The sequence below is a fragment of the Corylus avellana genome, chromosome 7, assembly GCF_965113065.1.
Source record: "Corylus avellana chromosome 7, dhCorAvel1.hap1.2, whole genome shotgun sequence".
NCBI lineage: Eukaryota > Viridiplantae > Streptophyta > Magnoliopsida > Fagales > Betulaceae > Corylus > Corylus avellana.
The window spans coordinates 28060595-28082531 of NC_142496.1; the positions used below are offsets into that span (position 1 = coordinate 28060595).

At 36.7% G+C, this 21937-nt stretch overlaps 2 protein-coding genes across 2 annotated transcripts; both read left to right on the forward strand.

Annotated features, from left to right (window-relative positions):
* Positions 1-101: 101 nt before the first annotated feature.
* LOC132184247 (Protein kinase superfamily protein) lies at positions 102-15707 on the forward strand. Its single transcript, XM_088518025.1, has 16 exons — positions 102-578; positions 1159-2426; positions 2554-2732; positions 3319-3518; positions 4182-4250; positions 4760-4832; positions 5399-5555; positions 5678-5969; positions 6053-6167; positions 6629-6792; positions 6965-7039; positions 7196-7610; positions 8019-8083; positions 8589-8638; positions 8754-8782; positions 9988-15707. The coding sequence occupies exons 1-12, from the start codon at positions 207-209 to the stop codon at positions 7382-7384; spliced, it is 3153 nt and encodes a 1050-aa protein (XP_088374151.1). The 5' UTR covers positions 102-206; the 3' UTR covers positions 7385-7610; positions 8019-8083; positions 8589-8638; positions 8754-8782; positions 9988-15707.
* A 2831-nt stretch (positions 15708-18538) lies between these two features.
* LOC132184682 (uncharacterized) lies at positions 18539-21233 on the forward strand. Its single transcript, XM_059598403.2, has 5 exons — positions 18539-19171; positions 19283-19386; positions 19564-19735; positions 20091-20213; positions 20324-21233. Exons 1-5 carry the CDS (start codon positions 18986-18988, stop codon positions 21056-21058), a joined length of 1320 nt encoding a protein of 439 aa, XP_059454386.2. The 5' UTR covers positions 18539-18985; the 3' UTR covers positions 21059-21233.
* Positions 21234-21937: the final 704 nt, after the last annotated feature.

Consider the following 21937-nt stretch of genomic DNA (forward strand, 5'->3'; position numbering starts at 1 on the left):
GCGTCCGACCCGGATTAGGGAAGTTGGGTCCCACACTAACCCAACTTTTTTTTTTTTTTAAAAAAAAAAAAAGAAATCGCCATAAAAAATATCTTCCTCTTCCCAATTATCTCTCAGCGTTCTTCATCGCTCTGAGAAACGCAGAGCAAAAAGTACCAAAAGAACAGGAAAATAAACCCTAACCCTAGATTTTCTGCAGGACCACAATGGACACCGAATCCCATGATTCCCGTCTCAAGAATCGGCGGTCCTTGTCGCCGGACGATGAGGCCGAGAGGTCGTCGAAGCGCCACAAGCACCGTCACCGTCACCACCACCACCGCCACCGCAGCAAAAAGCACGAAGAGAAGAGCGGGCGCGAGGGTGAGGAGATCAACCTTCCTCCTCCTCCTCCTCCTCTGCCTGTGGCTGTTAACATTACTCGCCCTGAAGACGACGTGGAGGAGGGTGAGATTCTCGAAGAGGAGGGTTTCGGTGGTGGCGAGCACGAGATTGCGGAGAAGAGATTTGAGTCGGACGATGAGTCTGGGGAAATCAAGTCCGTTGGTGTTCGGGACGAATCTGATAAGCAAAATCTGGTGTGTTCCGATTGCCCATGTAGCATCATTTTTTAATTTTATTTTTTAAATTATGATTTGCTTTCTGTTTGGCTGCTGAGAACCTTACGGCTTCGAGATTGTAACTGGTTTTTGTTTGTTTTCAGTTCAGTAAATTGAGATTACTTAAAGAAAGTCTCCTTTGAGATGTTTGATTGGGTTTCAGGCAGTGGCTTTTAAAAAAATGACTATTTTTCATGTTTTAAATTTCAAAATCTTTTCTCTTCTCGGTGACCAGACAGGGATTTATAATGTTGTGATAGTTGGATTCATAATAAATTTTGTTTCGTGAGGGCTTGTTAGAGTGACTGAGTTACTGTCTCATACATTATGTAAAGAACCTGCTTGCACTAGACGAACATGACTGAATTGCAAAAGAAGTTTCCCCTAAGCGTTTCAATGGAGACTGATGGCTTACATTTAAATTTGTAAGAGCTGGTTACATGTTTTTGCTTATTTTGCATATAGTCTTACTGTGTTTTTTTTTGTTGGCCTTTTGTTCTATTTGGGTGATATTTACTGTTAGGTTGTGCACTTAGTTTGTCTCTGCATTAATTTTCAGGGACGTCGTACTGAGCACCAGTCATCTGATCGTGAACCTAGTATTCATATGGAAGAGAGTGCAGAGAAAAATGGTAGAAATTCAAAGATATTGGTGGAGGACAAGAGCGAAGATGATTTGTTTACTAATTTGAAATTAGATAAGGAAGACAGAGCATGCCACTGGAGTCGTATCGGTTCTAAGATTAACAATGGGGTTGGTTCTCCAAGAAATTCAAGTGTTGTGCCTCAAGATGAATTAAATTCTAGAGTTAGCTCAGAGGCTCATGTCAATGGGGATTTGGGTCGGGAATCTCGCAAAGAGGACAAGAAGAGGGAATCTCGGTCCCCATCTAAAGGAAGAAGCAGGCAAAAGAGTTATTATGAAGATGAAAAAGTGGGGGTTGATGGAAGCAAATTAAGCCATCGTAGCAAGTCGTCCTCTCAAAGCACCGGGGACCGTGGAGAATTCCATGCCAGGAGCAGATCTAGGTCAATTGATCATGCTAGGGAGAGATCTCGATCCCTAAGCATAAAAGAAGAGGAGACCCATTTGAAGAAAAGGCAATATTGTGATAATGCTGACTCATTGCATGCTGATAAAAGCAAGTCTTTGTATGACTCCGATGATGAAAGAATCGTTCGAAAGAGTATGGATGGACGGCATGGTAGTAGAGATTTGGTGAGAGATGAAGAAAGGGATAACACTACTAATTACAGCAGATATATTGGAGAGGACAGGCACCGAAGTCGGGGTACACAGGAGAGGGAGAGGAGCAGGGACAGGGAGATGGATAGGGACTTGAGAAGAGAGAAGGAACGAGAATGGATCATCAGGGACAGGGAGATGGACAGGGTTCATAGAAGGGAGAAAGAATGGGAAAGGAGTAGAGACAGGGACAGGAAAAGGGAGATAGAACGAGATAGGAGCAGGGAAAGAGAGGTGGACAGGGACTGGAGAAGGGAGAAGGAAAGAGATAAGATGAAGGACATAGAGCTGGATAGGGATAGGAGCAGAGTCAGTGAAAGAGGTAGAGATAGGGATAGAGAAAGGGATAAGGACAGGGAAAAAGTTAGGAGGGAGAGGGAGAGACAAGATGATAGGAGTAGGAATAAAGACAGGGAGAAGTATGAAAATCGTGTTGATGGCTATGAAAATGGAGATAGATATAAACATTCTAGGCACTCGAGACATGATGAAAAAGAATACAACCAGTATAGAACAAGAAATGCTGATTCAGCAAAGACTCCTAGTTCTAAGAGTGATATGTTGGAAGAAAAGCTAAAAAGGTATTTCTATATTGTCTCAATGGCGCCCCCCCCCCCCCCCCCCCCCCTCCTCTTTCTCATGGTGCAACTTCTTCCCCTCCTCTCCCTTCTCATATTGATGCATATTTTTCTTTTTTTTTGGATGCAGAGATGAAGATGAACAAGGAGACTATGAAGGGAATACATTGCAGTTTGCTGAGCAGGAAGAAGAAGATCTCAACAGAATCAAGGAGGAGAGTAGAAGGCGAAGGCAAGTCATTCTAGAAAAATATAAGAGTCAGCAGTTACAGCAACCTAATGAGCCACAATCAGAAGATGTGGAGAAAGGTACTTTTCAATTGCCTTTTGGTCTCATATTGATATTTTGATGTTATATTTGTGTAGTTTGAGACTCAGATGTTGGATGTTGACAAGACATGAGAACTCTGCTTACTCAGATCAGTAAACCTTAGGAGTTGATACCATTTATTGAAGTTAAGCTTGTTAGCTTAACAAGTGTCACTTTCATAATTGGCAGTGGATATCACATGCCATGTAATACTTGTTCCTCAAACTTGAAAACTTGCATGTAATGTCATTGAATGAGTTAATACTTCATCTTTTTGGCAGTAACTCATGATCCATACAAGAAAGTTGGGGGTCCATTTATCTGGTTTTTTTAATAGTTTTCCCTCTGTGCTGGGCTCAGTTTTGGTCCTTAACCCTATGACGGTAGTTGTTGGAATAAAAGATTTCTGGAAAAGTTTGGTAAACCTTCTGTTTAAATTGCTCAGCTTGATCAAATCCAGGCAAAGTTTGGCTGCTTAACATGTCTAGCATAATTAATCCTTTATTTTTATCGCCTGAAAATTTATTTCATTTGTAGATTTTGTTATATTACTTTCTAATCGCACAAATTATGTTTGTTGACCAGATAAGGAGCCTGCGCATGATCGTGATCAATCAAGTGCTGCTACTCTTGTTGTTCCAGAAGTTGGTGATGGTAGGAGTGATGGTCTAGATGTCTATGTTGCTGAACCATCATTTTCGGTGGGGAAATCACCTCCACAAAATGGAGTTGCTACTTTGGAGAGGACTTCCAGTGCTGGGGGGCTTGGAGAGGGTACTCCTAAGGTGTGTTAATTTCTCTAAAAAGCTTGCATCAATCTATCAAAAAAGTGGTAAACTTGTATCCATCCGTTTTTTGGATCTTATTTCTGAAATCTTTTGAACATTAGGGCCTCTTTGGTAAACTGCTGAAAAACTCTTTTGAGTTTTCAAACACTGAAAACTCTTTCTCAAAACTGGTTTACTAAATGTATTTTCAGATGTGACCCCACCACTTACACACTTTTCAAAACAAACTACAAAATTCTTCTAAAAAGTCCAACATTTCAAAAAAAATAAAACATAACATTTTATAAAAATAAATATTGTAAAGAGTCGCGACAGTGGCTACTGTCTGGCAGCCACCGCATGATCTGATGACCTGGCTTTTTATTTAATTATTATTATTTTTTAATTTTGTACAAATATTTCTCAATTTTTAAATTTTACAAAACACTTTCAAAATTCTATTAAACCAATCTTCAAATATTCTCATATGTGGCCCCCACCAAATGAATTCTCAACTTTTACCTTTTTCAAAACCCAAAACACTTCTCAAAATTTTACCAAAGGGTTCGTTATTTTTTTGATAAGTTTTTATTGATCTCCTGAACATTTCAAAATTTGAATTTTCCTTTTTTGTGGGGTTGGCTGAGTTATATGATTTTTTTATTTCTTTAATTTGTGCAGAGTGAGAGGTCAGATGACAAGTTCTGTGATGATATTTTTGGTGAGACACCAACAGGAGTCCGCAAATCGGTAAGTTTCATTGTTGTTTGTACATTATTTATCAGTGTAATTGTCCCTCATTGCTGTTCATTTGATTTATTCGATCTGGGATTAGTTGTGAGTTTGGTGAACTAGTGTTCCCTCTCTCACCCCCCTTAATCTATGTTTTCCTGATTACATACACTTATTATTGGTTCTAATACCTGTTATAGGCTTTGGTGGAAATTATGGTCTATATAAAGAATGAACAACTTGACTTTTTGTGATGGTTGGTTTAACATTGTAGAGTTTCATTTTATGTCGAACTTGTTTCGTAATTTTTGTTATGGTGAACGTCTAATTTTATTTTAATTATTTAGGTTATTTCTTTACCTGATTAATCTGCTCATTTGTGTCTTATGAAATAAGTAGTACTTTGATTTGTAATGAATTTTGATCTTTCTGAACTTTGATAAAATAAGTGAACATTATGCGTATCGATGTCTGCCATTTATGTCATGGACTTACACTCTAGGTTTCTGTATGCTTATTCTATGCAGGGCAAAGAAGATGGTGTACGAATTGAAAGGAGTGGTCTTCATGACAACTGGGATGATGCAGAGGGGTATTATAGTAAGTATTGTGCAACTGACCATATTGAGTGTATTTTACTAGTAAATTAAAATGTTAAAGGTGGATTTTTTTTTTTTTTTTTTTTGATAAGTAAGGTGGATTTTGAATCCCCCCTTTTTTGGTTTAAATTTAAATGTCTCAAAAAATCAAAACTCCTATTGTGTTTTCTTACCTGAATATTTGTTTTCATTTTGTCCTTCCTATGGAGCAACATTTTGGCAGTGAATGTAATTTAGAGACTACCATTGTACTTGTCCTAGAGTAAAAACTTTCAAAAAAAAAAAAACCTTGGGAAGTGATTTCTGTGTTGTAGGTTTATGTATGCATTATTTTTTTTCCCCCCCTTTTTAACCTTTTCCACTATTCTTTTGCTTTCCTCACTTAATCATGATATTTATACGTGAGGCAACCTTTGTACTTGTCCTAGAGGAAAAACTTTCGAAGAAACCTTTGAAAGTGATTTCTGTGTTGTAGGTTTATGTATGCATTAATTTTTTTTCTTCCTTTTTAACATTTTCCCTATTTTCTTTTGCTTTCCTCACATAAATCATGATATTTATATGCAGGCTACCGGTTTGGTGAAACACTTGATGGCCGATATGAAGTTGTTGCTGCTCATGGTAAAGGTGTATTTTCTACTGTAGTTCGTGCAAAGAATCTTAAGGCTGGTAATGGTGAACCAGATGAAGTGGCAATAAAAATTATACGTAGTAATGACACAATGTGAGTTACCATTTTCCTGCCCACTAGCCTGGGTGCTAATGGTTATCATTTTCTTTATTCTCATCCATTGTCAGGTCTCATTGTCTCAACACTTACTATTGCCTCCTTCTTATGTGGTATAGGTACAAGGCTGGTATGGATGAGTTAGTCATATTAAAGAAACTAGTAGGTGCAGATCCAGATGACAAGCGCCATTGCGTTCGATTTCTTTCAAGTTTCAAGTACCGGAATCATCTTTGTTTAGTTTTTGAATCTCTTCATATGAATCTTCGTGAGGTTTTAAAGAAGTTTGGGCGCAATATTGGCCTGAAGCTAACTGCTGTGAGAGCATATGCGAAGCAACTTTTTATTGCACTGAAGCATCTTAGAAATTGTGGTGTTCTTCATTGTGATATAAAGCCGGATAACATGCTGGTAGGTTTTTGGTACTCTGTCATGAGTGGCCTTGTTCTTTAATTATTTATACTTCTAACCATTCATTCCTTTATATTCTTCAGGTAAATGAGGCAAAAAATGTGCTGAAACTTTGCGACTTTGGCAATGCCATGTTTGCTGGTAAAAATGAAGTTACACCATACCTTGTAAGCCGCTTTTATCGTGCCCCTGAAATAAGTAAGTTCGTTGCATGAGCTATTATTACTTATTTGGGTCAAAGATATTCACCCTAACAATGTAATTGTTTGCAATGTCATCCTTAAAGTACTTATATTTAAAATTAGCTTCATATTTCGAGATCAGTTTGTAATATCCATCCCCTTTCCAAATCAGGTCAAAATCAACAATTAGTGGGGTGGGGTGGGGGAATATTACCAATTAATGGTATATTAATCTGTTAACTTTGACAAGATTGGCACAACCCTTCATTCCACCTACCCACAATTCTTTTGATTTTGTCATGAATTTGATGGTAGAGTGATATCACAAGTGACCTTGCAGATGAGGGTGGGTAGCTGAACCCTATTTATTCTATAAATAATGGAAGGGGCTGTTAATGGCTGTTATATGTTAATGATTACTGTTTATTAAACTGTGTCTGAAACTGGTAATATGTTTTTGGCATGTTTTTGTTGCAGTTCTTGGCTTGCCTTATGATCATCCATTGGATATGTGGTCTGTGGGTTGCTGTTTGTACGAGCTTTATACAGGAAAGGTTCTTTTTCCAGGTCCCACGAACAATGACATGCTACGCCTTCACATGGAATTGAAGGGCCCTTTCCCAAAGAAGATGCTTCGGAAGGCAAGTATTTTATTTCATTAATATGACAGCTTGTTTTGGTCTTCTTGCTTGGAATTTTTGTTAGTGTGAGATATTATTGTAGAAGTTATCTGCGTATATGTTCTAAATTTGTATCTTGACATGGTACTTTTATGTTGCTGATATCTCTTCTTTGTTGGCTTTCTTCTTACAGGGAGCATTTACTGATCAGAATTTTGATCAGGACTTGAATTTTCATGCTACAGAAGAGGATCCTGTTACAAAAAAGGTATGCATTGCTATTCTGACATGCATTTATCTGTTTCTCTTTTTTTAATAAGTAGGTATTTATCTACTACTAATCAATCATAGTATGTATAAACTCCAAATGAGAGCTCACGTTTGCCTGTTATGCTAACTGAGATTTTAATCCCACCCTTTGCAGACTATAAAGCGGATGATTCTCAACATTAAGCCAAAAGATATCGGATCGATTATTACAGGCTCTCCTGGTGAGGATCCAAAGATGTTGGTAAATTTTAAAGATCTTCTAGAAAAAATCTTTGTGTTGGATCCAGACAAGAGAATGACAGTGTCACAAGCATTGACCCATCCATTCATCACGGGCAAGTGAATCATGTTGCTGATTTTATGACTCCAGAAAATGCTGTCCGCTAAATATTTGTACATTATGACCTAATTCATTTTCACTTTCTAATTACTGGGCATTATCTGTCTTCTCTGTTATGGCCTGAGAGCTTTCAACACAGTTTTGGCGGGGTTGAAGTCAAAATGGGGTGATGTTTGGTCTGGAGTACTCTTTGCTGGCGGGTTCTTTCATGGATTGTACTGTTTCTATCGTAAGACAACTTGCCGAAGGCGTTTTTTTTCCAATTGTAATCATCCTTGATTATGGCCATTGTGAAAAATTATTTATCTATTTTAATTTTTCTTTAACGATTCTATTTGTACTTCAAACTTGTCTGCTTCTGTTGAATCTATGGGATAATTAATAAGGACGTAGATGTATCAATTCCCTATGAGTTGGTAGAATGTATTTTTTTGTCCCGTTGGAATAGTGTATATCTTCTAAGTACATTTTACGTCTCTTGACTCTTGTGTATACTCCTCATTTTGGATATCAATCTTTGATTGTTTAAAGGCTTGCTGCTCCATTTCATATAATTTGTCTTTTCTTTTCTTTGCTTTTTTGTGGTGCTTTATTTGCGTTCTGGGTTCTGGAGAGTCTAATTTAGTTTTTCATTCAGGATGTCTGCCACTGCTTTGAGGCAACCCTCCAGTGTTTAGATGCTTAAAAGGCACCCAGGAGAAGGTACCTTGGTTTGTTTATGGGTGATTATTGTGACAGCATTAAAAGTCAATATCTTGAATTCTGTTTCAATTTTTGTGTACCTATTCGATTTAGAAATAGTTACTGGATTTAAATGGAAATCCATAAATATATATTTTGATTGCCTTTTTATTTTTTGGTTCTTTTTTTGTGTTATGGAGTGCGTGTGAGCGACATCAATTTGTGCTTGATATGGGTTAAACATACGAAGAAAAAATGGCATCTGAATTATAATATTTTGCTCATGCAGCTGTGTTACAGAACTTGTGTTATACATGAACCAGCAGTTTTCATCAACTTGTCATATGTAAAATTGATATAGTGTCATAATTGTCTTTAGGAGGTTACGGTGTTTGCATAACAACCCTTTATTGAGCACTTCTAATGTTTTATTGAAAAAAATTTATATTGGTTGTCTTCCCTTTAAATATATGCATATTTTGATGAAATTGTATTACATCTGATCCATGGTGTGGTCATTCTGGAGGCACTCGCACGGGAGGTTTACAGCTGCTGCCTTGATGAAAGAGTATATCGGTGAGTAATGCAGTTTGTAATTTCCTGCTGTTCTCGTTGTAGAATAGGTTAAAGGCAATCAATTTTCTATTTTGTTGAAAAGATTCAATTTCTTGACTTTACTTTTTTTGTTCAGGGTATGACCCCCATGCTTCTGCAATTCTTGTAAGTATTTTGAAATTCCATTTTCTTGTTTCTTTGTCCATTTCAATACAATAATTGGTTTCTGATGTTAGGTTTCATGTGCGATTTTCATTATTTGTGTATGTTTTCCTTCTAGGTATTTGTTAAGCTCCATAGTTTGCATTTTGTGAGCAATAGATTTTTAATATTTGTGACCTGTGCCCTATAATGTTAAAGCATAAGGTTTGATGACTTACCCATTATGAGGCAAGGGATAAGCCTTAAGGTACAAGGTGCAACCACTTTTGGTTCTTGACATATATCTAAAATGTATGCTAGTGAAAATTGTAAAAAGGAGAGTGATAAAAAATTAAGAAGTAACTCAGATTCATACAGTTTTTTTCTGATATGTTTTGACCAGGACAATCCTGGTTAAGACATTGTCAAAGTCTGTGCTCATAGCCCATTGCAAATAAGTTATAGGCTTCAGCGTGAGGAAGACTAAAATGTGCTATAAGGCTTGATTACTGGTCAAAAGAAGAGGTAGCAACTGGGATTATAAGGATCTCTGAGCCATTTGTATTTGTTGGTTTGTAGGATAATGTTCCCCTGTACTTAATTTGGCTTCTTTTTTGAGAAACTTAATTCTTCTTCTATTGTATGATTGAAACAAAAGTTGGAAGATGGTATTATACCTTGTCCCAGAATTGAAATAGCTTAAAATAGGTCAACCGAAGTCTAGCCTAAGAACTGAGTCAGTTTCAAAGAGCTCAAATACAGTTGAAAATGTTGTTTGTTGGTCTCATAACCATTTCCCAGAACTGAACTAGCTTAGAATACCAGTGCATCATTGTACAACAGATGGAATGCCAGATTTGCTTCTCAAGATAAATGATTAGTAGATATGGTATACTCAACTGAACTCAACTATAGTTAATATCATGGACACATGATTGATTCCTGTGGCAAAAAAAAAAAAAAAAAAGATTGATAAAAGTAAATATTTTAGTTGTAAAGATAATGTGAGTTTCAGTTTGTATAGACATTTGAATGTAGATGTGCATTGTTTTTGTAAATTTTCGTCATTCACATTTTGTGGTTGCCATCACATAATTTCATATGTTCTGAAGTGTGTTTCTTAGTTTGCATGGTTTACTACATGTCTGTTCCATTTTTCCATGATTGTTTATATTGTTTTTTTTTTTTTTTTTTTTTTTCATCTTATGTGTTCTCATTTTTATTGGAAGTTAAATTTGCTGAATGCTTGGTATGATGTGGGGTTAGCTACCCTACTCTTCTAGTGACTAATTCTATTCTGTATGTGTTAATGGAGTTGTATCTAAAGTAAATTTTTTGAGGTGTTTTATCCTTGAGTAAAATGCGGTTGATCACCTTCCTGAACTTTCTACACTCTTTAACTTTGTGTATAAAACTAAAAAGAAGCTGGCATAACGAAAGTGACTGTCAGTTTGGACCATTGATGTCGGGCAAATTTGGAAACATGCTTACTCAACCTTTGGGGTCTGAAAACTTGTGATTTTAGGTTGTGTTGTGGTAGTGGAAGCTGGAAAAGGTGTTGGTGTAAATTGATTATTTTGGCTTGAAGGCAAAACTGCATATCATGACAAGAAATTAGGTTCCAGGAAAATTCTGGTAGCTCCTTTTGACTAGGTTATTCTATACTGTGTACTGGGTTGTGCCTTTCCGCTTTTTATGATATTTCACTTATAAAAAAAGGTTAAGGTGGGTTTAATGGAGTATTTATTGGAGAAAAGGTTGGGAAATCGTTGGATGTACATGTTTTAAATGATGCGAGGTATGAGGTGTGGTTGGAGCTGAAAAGTGGCAAGAGAACAGCGAGTTTTAAGGGGCTGTTCTGGGCCTGATGACACTGTGAATGGTAACTTAAGCTTTTGTGAGTATAGGAAGAGAAGAATAGTAGTGCAAGAAAGGATGAGGGCACTGCAGTCATGGACATGGAGACAAAACACAACAGTGGCACATGTTTATAGCAAATCTTAGAAAATGACACCAACATTGTGGGTGCATCGCAAAAATGAAACCAATATATAGTTAAAATTTGAAACTATTTTAGAAGTTACTACTAATTTTATGTTCCAAAATTTCTACCTTTTGTGAACAGTACTTTTTTTTATTAGTAGTTAAGCTATCATTAAAGGCGTAAGGCGCCCTAGGTGCATGGGAAGTGTACATGAGAAAACACTGAATTAAAAGGAGAAAAAAGAACAAGGAAATCATGATATCACCAAGGGCTAAACAAAAGCTGCTTTCCAAATATGCAGAGTATAGAAAAATAACAACTTAATCTCCTCAAAAGTCCTTTTATGGACTTTAAAACTTTTTTCATGTGTATCCCTCCATAGACACCACAAAAGGCACGAAGGCACCATCTTCCACACAGTAACACTTCAAGCTCTACTAGTAATTCACCAACATGCATATAAGTCAACTAGACGTTTTGGCATAACCTAAGACATCCCAAATTGACTGAAGCAAACATGCCATAAGGCATCGACAACCTCATATTGGAGAAGAAGATGGCCCACGATGGCCCACGGACTCCTCATAGTGTCCATGGTAAGGATCTTTCTTACGGCTGCCGACCAAGCAAAAAAGGCTGCTCTCAACGAAACTTTAGTCCATCAAACACTTTTCATGGGAACGTAAGCCATCATTGCTATCCAAGACACTGTAGAAGGACCCAACAACGAAAAAACCTCTTTTGGATGTGACCCACTGAAGATTGTCTATACCTTCTCGTCTTATACTAGTTGAATACAATACCCTAGAGAACTAGGCAGAGACATCCACCTCTTAGTCATGAGCTGCCCAAAAGCTCCAAGTGAGCAGGGACATAAGCATTCTTCGCACAATCAATGCCAAATAAATCTGGAAAACGCTTCCTTAAGAACCAAATCCCTACACCGCAGGTCATGTCAAAAACTAACCTTGGAGTCATCTCTTACCTCAAATCTAGTATGCCTAGAGAACTTTCCCCAACCAGCCTAATATTATCCCATAAACCCACCCCATACGTCGCAAGAGGTTCATTAGAACACCACCTACCCACTAATTGCCAAATTTAAAGACCACATCTCTCTAGCAAGTCATTTCTCTAAGAGACCTTGATTGAACATTAAGGAGTTCCGGACCTTAGACTTGCTTACCAAGTGATACTTGAACTCTTCGCGAAGCCCACCCCATAAGAAATCACATTGAAGCTTCTCAATGTGGTTTGCCACACCCACAAGGAGAGGAAAGAGTGACGACGAATGACCTCAAGGAGTTTTTCTGCAGACCACAGTATCTTTCTGGGGTGCTTTGACCTGGTCAATATGCATGCTCAGTGAAAGTTTCTTCTTTATTTGTTAATCAGCATATCTGCGCCATATCATGTTGTCATGAATTAGCCAAGACTACTTAGGTTCCTGCCTCAGGAGACTGCTTTTGTCTTGAAAATTCGATGCCTTTGCATTAGATTTTTTCTTACCGTGGAGGAGGAGAATTTTATTTACCTTGCTGTTGTAATTGCTTGGGAAAGAAAATTGTAAGTAACAAGAGGATTGGGTTTATGTTGGATTCTGTCGAGTAGTTTCCTATACTTGCTCTTTGTGTTTTCCAGATTGAATTGTTGAAATATTTGGTGTGCTAATTGTGCTGTGCTGCCTAACAAGGCCGAGTCTGTGTATGAATTGTGGAGGGTGCTTAGGTGTTCTTGCTGGGTTTCCAAAGTTATTCAGTTTGGTTTGCATGCCTTACTCTAGATAGTTTAAGATAAATTCTTCACAACATTGATTTCCAGCTTCAGCTAAGTTTATCACACTGGTGTTGGATTCCACTAATTTTTGAAGTGTGTTCGAATGATTCTAAACAGCTGGACAATGAATAAGCACATTTTTGACAGGCAAAAAACAAAAAAAAAACCCCTGGAGCGTCTCTGAAAGGGCACCTCATTTTGGCTGAAGTGCTTATCTAGCATTGTTTTTTTTTATGGACCCTGAAACACAGAAATATTTATCACTCCAAAGGCCCCAATGTTTAAATGATATTTAATCAAAATTACCTTGAATATACTGTGCAACTTGGTTCTTAATTCATGGCTTGACCTGACTACTTGTCACAAAAAAATTAATGGCTTAACCTAACTACATATGAAATACATGTATTTAACCCTTCAAGGAGAGTTTCATGTTAACCCCTTCGTCTTGCTTAATATTAATGCAAGGTTTTAGTGGCTGAAGTACATATCTGTAACTTGATAAGTTTGTATGCAACACTACGCATTTTGTTTGATGCCCGTGAAAAATGTCGATTCTTGTGTATTTGGGAAAAATTCTAAAAAGAATATCTGGAAGCAACTATGTGCAATACTGAGGTTGGATTTTCACTGGTGATCATTAGTGGCAGTCCCTTGGTCCCTCTGAACTTCTAGATTTGCTTCCCCTTTCACGGCTTGCGTGGAACATTCAATGCACCTTGTATATAACTTGGAAGTCGTTGCTTTCCTGTCAATGAAGTTTCTTTCCATAATCATCTGTTTGTCTGTTTGAGTTAGCATCTCCATTTCATAGTTCTTTATGTACATTATTTAATATACCTGTTTGGATAATTGGTCTGTGAGTTGTGTCTTGGAATGGTATGGTCTGGACATGGTAGACATCATTTTATACTTCTGTTCTACTTTCTCTAACCTAGGTTTAGCTTCTCCATCATCTTAAAAAAAAAATTAAACCAACTGCTGCTTGTTAATTAGATTTTTCAGCATGTTCTGTTATATTATTATTATTTTTTAAAAATTAAACTAGTTTTATCCCTTAGTAAAATCCTATATTCAAAGATTGACCAAGATTTGTGTGATACTGTTTTACCTTGAAATCTGCCAACACTTAAAATAAATTGTATTTTGTTTAGTTGACTAGGATTTATGCGACTTTTCAATGTTGTGCCTCCAAATAAGCTAGATGCCTTTGCTATTTGCATTCTTCTGCATTTCGCTTTGGTTGTTGCTGGTGTGTGTATGAGAGAGAGAGAAAAAGGGTGAGATTGTCCTGCGGATGTTAGATTGTTGATGTCCGTTCCAGCTGGCAATTCAAACAAGTATGATTCAGAAATGGCATCACAATTTCCTGCTTCCTCTTCTTGCTGCAATGTGGGGACTAGTAGTGATTGGTGACCTTTGTTTTATGCTTTCTCCTGTTGATTATTCACTACTAATTTGTCGGAATCCACTCTATCTGCCCTTGTAAGCTTTATTGAGCCAATAAAAAACTAACTATATGAATAATCTATGTTTAGTGTGGAATTACAAAAGAAGATTTTATGAGGGTAGTACTTTTAAAGAGCAGTGTTTAATTACTTGTATTTGTAATTGTTTGAATCGGGTGTTGTTTTGTTGATTCCAGTCATGTGGTACTATTGCTCCTCTTTTGTGTTTATGCTCAATTAAAATTTTCTTGGAAGTGTCAGTGTGCGTATACCCTTTGATAATAGGAGGGGACGGTCTGGTCACAGCTGTTCATAACTTGTAAGAAATCTGTACTATCTGTAATATTTCCTTAAAATAGAGTAGAAATTTGGACTTTGGTTTCCTAGCAGCAAAATGTTCTTGAGCAACTCTGCAGGTTGATTTGGCCAAAAGGAAAATCTTAGGAATCACTCTTTTGTGCTGCACTTTGTTGTGGCTGAACCAAATAAGCTCAGAGTCGCAGGTCACCGAGGGAAAGATTTGAAAAAGATAGCCATTTTCCTTGTGTAAGTGGAGAGACTTTGCGGGGTTTTGTATTGATCCAGTCTGTTGGATTGGTGATACCAAGAAGTGATATGTTAAGAGGCTAAAAGGATTTCCTCCAAATCACACCAGTGAAAACACGTGCGATGGAAATGAGAGAAGCATCTTCATTTTTTTATTTGCAAAAGGGTTAAAGGCCCGTGGGAAGCAGATTCCACGCCATCTTCCACAGTAAAAGCACAAGCTTTTCATTTAATTTGAGCTTCCAAAGATTATTCCTTAGGAAGTTAGGTGGTTGTGGGTATCTGATGAGCTCGATGGTATCAGGCATGCTCTGATTTAGTCGAGAAAGTTCTGGAGGGGACCAGTTTAGGGTTATTGTTGATGGGATTCCAAGGTTCATAATTTTGCTGGATTCTTAAAACAAAGGACTTCCTAGAGAAGAATGTTCGGGAAGAAGGGGTTGCTATTATTATTTGGAGTAGGCTTGAAGGAGGCGATATACTGCTAAAGAGATGGCATGGTCGTGACTCGATGACGGGTTAACCTTTAAAAGGTCACCATTGCTCAATTACTTAGTTTTCAAAAGAGAAACACAAAGGCCATCATGTTTGAGATGAACTTTCCAACACCTGTTGGAGACGATATTTGTATTATTTACCTCTTTCATAGGTCTGAAACCAAGCACCCCTTCAAAAGCTGTGAGACACAGCGGTTCTGGTCTTAAGGAAACGGTTTTGAGTTTTACCAAGAGGAAAGCCCCACCAGAAATTCTTGAAGATTTGATCCAGCTTTTTGCCAGGGGGGTGGTTACTGTTCATAGCATGAGAGGGAATAGACGAAGCTTCAGACTTGATTAGAACCTTAGCTTTTCTCCTATTTCTTATCGAACGAGGTTGCCATTAAACTGAGAACAAAGGAGTCAAGATGCATTTCTAGATCCAACTTGTCCAAATAGAGCAGAAACTGAGATGGTTGAAGATGGATAACAGAAACCACGTGCAACACTGGTTCGTGATTGTATTAAGGAGTTCATGGGCCAAGGTTTAATTATCTTTGTTAGCTCTCATGGCCACAAAAGCCAACTAGTTTGGGGCTATGATTTTTGGGAGCAGGTTCTTAATGTGGTTAGCTAGATATTTGGAGATAATTTGGCAGCTGATGTTACAAACGCTTATAAGCCGTAAAAGATTGACATTGCTGGATCTCACTTGTTTATGCACAAGGGCAATGAAAGTGTGATTTTACTCCTTAAGAAGATTGCCATTCTCGAACAATCATGAAACAACTATACCAAGTAATTTGTTTTCCATTTTCAAAAATACTAGATTGAATCAATAGTTTATATGCGTGCTTCTGGGAAGCGACTATGTTCCACTTAATATCACAACACACTTTGTATGCACCATGTATTCTAGGCGAGGTAAAGAGATAAGAACAAATATTTCTTTCATCTTAGGTGAGAGGTTTACTTTACAGGTCATATGTCAGTTATAGACTTAAATGCACTTGATAGGAGGAATTTTTATCAACTTAAGTTGGGAGAAAAACTTTCAATAAACAATCGATGTGGAAACTTGTTTTTGGGTGTAGATCATTGTTGAAACGTCAAGAAAAGCAAATTCTGTCATTTGCGAAACACCAATGGTAAGGGCAAATAGACAAAAGCAGTGAAATCGTGCTTGATAAAGTCCGCAGTATCTTTTGTCCATTCCTACCCACTGCATGCTTTCTTTTTAGTTTGGTGAGAATGGTAGCTGAACTTAAGATTTACATATGGGCCTCTTACGTGGAGAGTCAATTTCAAGGTAGAAGTTAAATTTTATGGGTTTAATGATATAAATATTATTACATGATAAATATGTTGTCACAGTATTTCGAATTTCAATTGTCGTGGTACTATATACATTGTTAGATATGCATATAGCTGTCATTTTGGAAGGTTTGGGGTTTGCCCTTTTGACATGATTAAAACTTATTTAATATTAGGAAAAATGATGATAATATTGTTAATGCTTACACCCTGTGTTGCAAGAAAAGAGCTTTGTTTCATTTGTCTTACCAATTCAAGTATGACAAAAGAAAAGTATCATACAATATACGTTACTCATAATAAACCATCACTTTTTACTCTGAATGTAATTTGTGGGTAATGTAGACGGTCGGTACTCATTATTTGGCTTCAGCATGGTTTTTTCTTGGTTTCGTGAATCCCCAAACAAACCCCTTTTCACACGTAACAATCAGCATTACTGAAGAGGTTGTACTGTCAATTTAATGGTTGGGATCGTGTTCAGACTTATGGGAGCCGGTCTGAATGGATTATATCACTGGCAACTGAAAGAGAGGTCAGTTGAAATTGCATGTGCAAGTTGCAATTAATAAATTGATTAATTAGTGTTTATATTTAATTAAAAGAAGCCGCTGAGAAGCTTCCCGTCTAAGGCTCCATTGGGAATAAATTTTTCGCAAGCTACAATCGATGAATGGTTTAACTAGGGGTGGGGTTTCTGTGGTTCAACTCAAAGAACATGTTTTATTTTCTTTGACTTTCTTGTAAGTTGTAATATTGATTAGAGAAGCTATTAAGAAACTTCCTATATAAGGCTTCAGCTGAAAGAAGTGAACAGAGTTGATGAGACAGTTTCGTGTAGAGGAAATGGATTAGAATATTTGAAGGTACCTTGCTTATTTTATTTCTTCTTTTTTAATTAATTTATTTATTATTTGTATATATTGAAAATGACCTTGAAAAGAACGTATATATATTTTCTTATATATTAAGAATCTTGAACTTTCATTTTCTTTCCTTACCAAGGCCTCCTTTAAATAATTGTGGTATTAATTATGGAACTATGTTTTATGGCCTGAAGTTGGAGAGGGGTTTCTATCAAAAGAAAAAAAAAAAAAAAAAAAAGTTGGAGATGGTATTCAGTTTAGTTCAACACGAAAATGGAGCTTTCTTGCATCTTGCAACGTCAATTATAATTTCAACCTCCGTTGTGACAAGTTACGTGGTCACCATGTACGTCGTTACATTTACATCCTTAAATAGCTTTGTTTTTTAAGCACCACAATAGAAAAAGCAGTCCAGTCTATCCAAAATGATATCTTAATCTAAGGACTAGTGGCATGTACTTAAATGACCTCTTGGTCATGTGTTATGAAACTAGCTATTATACAGTCAATTTGAATAGGGATAATAAGTTTATCTTTAAAAAAAAAAAGAAAAAAAAGGGATAATAAGTTTCAAATTGCCTCAAAAGATGGTAAGAACTAAGAATGAGTAGACAAAGAATTACTCCATTCAAATTCATTATACTTTTAATTTTTATAGAGGAGTTTACACATGATGAACATAATGATGATATAGAGGAATTTACAACATGATGAATGTATATGTTGCCTTGTTCAACTATCGTTAGGGCTACAAACCTAAAGGTCAAATATCGAAATTATCCTCTTTATAAATTGCCATAAACTTGCTTGAGTTATTTTTGAGTGTGGAAAGCGAAGTTTTATCGTAAATTACTTTGAGTGACTATAGAATGAGGCCTAGGCCCCTAGTTGGTTTCGCTTGTGAACCTCTTCCGAGCTCCATAAAACCCAACATAAATAACTAACATTTAAAAGTAAGATCGATTCATTGCTTAGGCGAATTAGTCGAGCCCCCAATGCAACAAGGTCCAAAATAGCAAAAGTATAATTAAGTTTTCTAAGGCCCCAATATATATATATATATATATATATATATATATATATATATATATATTTCAAAGAATCGAATCATGAAATATTGAGACTTTAGAACAGGCTTGTCAGCTAAGTTTGTTCATTAAAATAATATTTAAAACAAAATAAATTTATTTTGGGCAAATTAAATTATACGTAAAATTTGCTATCAGTTAAACTAAAATGTCTCACAACAGAAATAAAATCTACATGTCAATTGGATAAAATTAAGAGCAAAAAGCAACAAGAATGATTTTTAACTAATAATTAAAATTAGTCGCCTCAAAATCTATCCAGCTGGCCGTGCTTGAAATACCCTCGATATTATTGGCTTACCTATCTATAAATTATAACCATCACGGCCAATTCAACCATAGTTGTAATTTTTTCCTATAAGGCGTCTATCAAAACTGGAGACAACAAACAGTAGTCTTTTACAATTTTACCCTTTCGTACCTGAATTTATGGACCCAAATGACAACGTTCAGCGCGTCGTCCATCGATTCAAATGGAGCCAGCCTATTCTTCGTTGAAATTGACGTACCGACCGGCGACCGCGTTTTGAGTCCCTTTAGATCCTCCTAGAGAAATACTTCGCTCATAAGGCAAACCCCATACACACGTATAATTAATAATATTCAGGAGTCCCCTCTCTCTCTCTCTCTCTCTCTCTCTCTCTCTCTCGTCATCACATAAAAGGAGCAAACGAACCAGGTCTCGTTTGTCTTCTTCGTCTGCTCTCTGGTTCTCGCAGGCAGGTAGGCATGGGAAAGAAGCTTGATGCTCTGCTGGGTAGAACCTTCAAGGCCTCCAAGTTTAAGCCTGTTGTCACTCTCGCTTTCTCTCGCCTCGCCGTTTTCAAGACCCATTGTCAAGTCCGGTGCTCCCAAGACCGCTCCGACGTCGTTCAGCTACTTCAGCTGGGTAACCATGAACGTGCTCTTCTTCGTGTAAGCTTGGTTCACTCTTGAAGATACTATATATAACTTATCTTAATTCGTTTATCTAGTTTTTCTTTGGGTGGTAATCCTATATAAAGTTTCGGTTGTCTTTTTTAACAGGTTGAGCATGTGATCAAGGAACAGAGTAGGTTGGATGTGTACGTTATGATAGAGGCATATCTCAATATTCTGATTGAGAGGCTCAATCTCATTGAACAAGAAAGGTATATGTCGATTTTAATTACATTTCTTTTCGGATAAAGTTTTTTCTTTCAAACTGGATTACTTTTGCATGACATCTATTTTAATTTTCTGTTTATTGTTGAGTGATTGGTCACTTAATGAAGAACAGTTTTTTTTTTAAAAAAAAAACTTTATAATCGTGCTTCTTTTTTGTATAGAGAGTGCCCCGATGAACTGAAGGAGCCGATCTCAAGTTTGATCTATGCGGCTTCTAGAGTTGGGGATTTTCCAGAGCTTCAAGAGATTCGTTCTATTCTTACATCCCGTTTTGGCAAAGAGTTTGCTAATCGTGCTATTGATTTACGCAACAACTGTGGTGTAAATCTTACGGTATATCTTCATTTGAAAAAAAAATATATATATAGACACACACACACACACTTGCATATGGTGAAAAAATATTTGTAAAAATGTACATCCTTTAGAATTCCATAACACTCCTAAATATGTTCAAATTCAAGAAAGAACCAAAATGTTTATTTTTTTATGGTAAAACTATAGATAGGTGATGAAATTAATAAAATTTTGGTCTATGTAGGAGTTTGTATGGGCAAAAATGACTTTGTGCCTACAGAGAGAATTTATGAATAGTTCTAAAAGTTTTCCCTGATAATCTAGTTAAATAATTTTTATCACAGTTTTATGATATGTAGTGATATGTAGTATTTGTGTTGGATTCTTGTAGATGATAACAAAACTATCAACCAGGCAACCAAACTTGGAGAGCAGAATGAAAGTGCTCAAAGAAATTGCATCCGAGAACAACATCGTTCTACAACTTGAGGAAGCTGGTTCTATTTCGAATGTGGTATGCAGTTTGAAGAGAAAGAGGAATTGCAATATAAATAGTACAATAATTTGATAAAAATGTTGACAATTGCTCATATGGGTGTGGTTTGCTATTTGATATGATCGCAGGAAAGTATGGATGTGAACAAGAAGCAAAACCAACATGAGCCGAACACATCTGCCAATTCAGGCAACACCAACGTTGGGGATAATTTGCAAATTTTGCATGAAGAGATCGAAAAAGATGATAGGTTCTCTGATTCAATGAAAACCAGAAGAAAATACAGAGATGTAGCTGCCGCAGCTCAAGCAGCATTTGAGTCGGCTGCTTATGCAGCAGAAGCAGCAAGAGCTGCTGTGGAACTTTCTCGATCTGAACCCCATGATCCTGATGACCAGGGTAGTCCCAGCACTGGACAAGGCAAAGTATTGAACATGCATGGAATCGTGAAACCTGAATTTGAATCAATAAACGAAGAAATACTCTATGAAAATCGAGCTGAAGAAATGAAACTGAAAAATGCAGTAGAATTGAAGAGGTCAATCTCTGCTTCAAGTTCAAATTCATCAGAATACATTTCGAAGGTGACTGCAGTATCCTCAGATGATGTGCAAGATCAGGGTGATCCTTTTGACAAGGAATTGCATTTTGATGAGAGTGATAATGAGACTGAGAATGAACAAAGCAGCATATCGCCTCACAAGCAAATTCCTTCACGATCTCAAGTTGGCCTGAAGGTGGAATCCTCCCTTAGAAACCCAATAGGACATGTTGCAGAAGGATCTGGGGCGCATAGTGCACATCGTATAAACATAGAGAAGAGACCAATATCTGTCAGGACTAGACAAGTTCGCGGATATTGACAAAGGCGCTTTACTATATTTTCATATTTATTCTGTAAGTTTGAGAGTTGTGGTACTATCATCGAGTGAGTCTATCTATCTATGTTAGCTTGCTTTCTTTATTTTTCTTCCATAATCTTTTCATAAATGTAATCTGGTGTTATCATTTGTACTGCAAGTGCTTGTTAATTTTTTGTTTTTCAGTGAGTTGAAAATTAATATTGCAAATAGTTAACAATTGTAAGTTTATTTTTCCTTTTTAATATTTAGTTTATACTCTGTATTTTATCTTTATCTTATGTATGATAAAAACACGTCGTCTTGAAATGGAATTTACTTTAATGTTCATCAAGACATACCCTTTAATTAGCACGTCAGACAACCCAAGTATCTGACAAGACAAAAGAACAGAAAGGCAGCAAAAATCTGTGACAGCACTGTACTGCAATATACATGCTTTTTACAAGATCCAAAACAGGAAGCTATCTGCACTAATTCATTTACAAGCCTCCTTACAGTTTTAGAAGAAACCACAGATTTTACCAAGATATATTCACGTGTAAATGACACAACTGGTCTCAGCTACAAGGCTTTTTAAGTTTAACTTGTACCAGAAGTTACAGCTTTCACATGATCCTAATAGTTTTAACAAAAGCAGAAAACAGAAGAACACAATAGATCTCATCACTGCAAGTGCCTTCTTGAGTGTCAATGCACGGCCTAAAATCTACTTCTGATTAGACCAATAGTTCGTCCATTTACACAAGAACATCTTCATCAACTGAAACTTGTGTAATAATCAAGCAACATGACAGGCATGTGCTCAAAGACTAGATTCTATGTTTAGAAGTTACTTCATGAGCATCAGTGCACAGCATTCTAATTATGTAATAGCTAAGG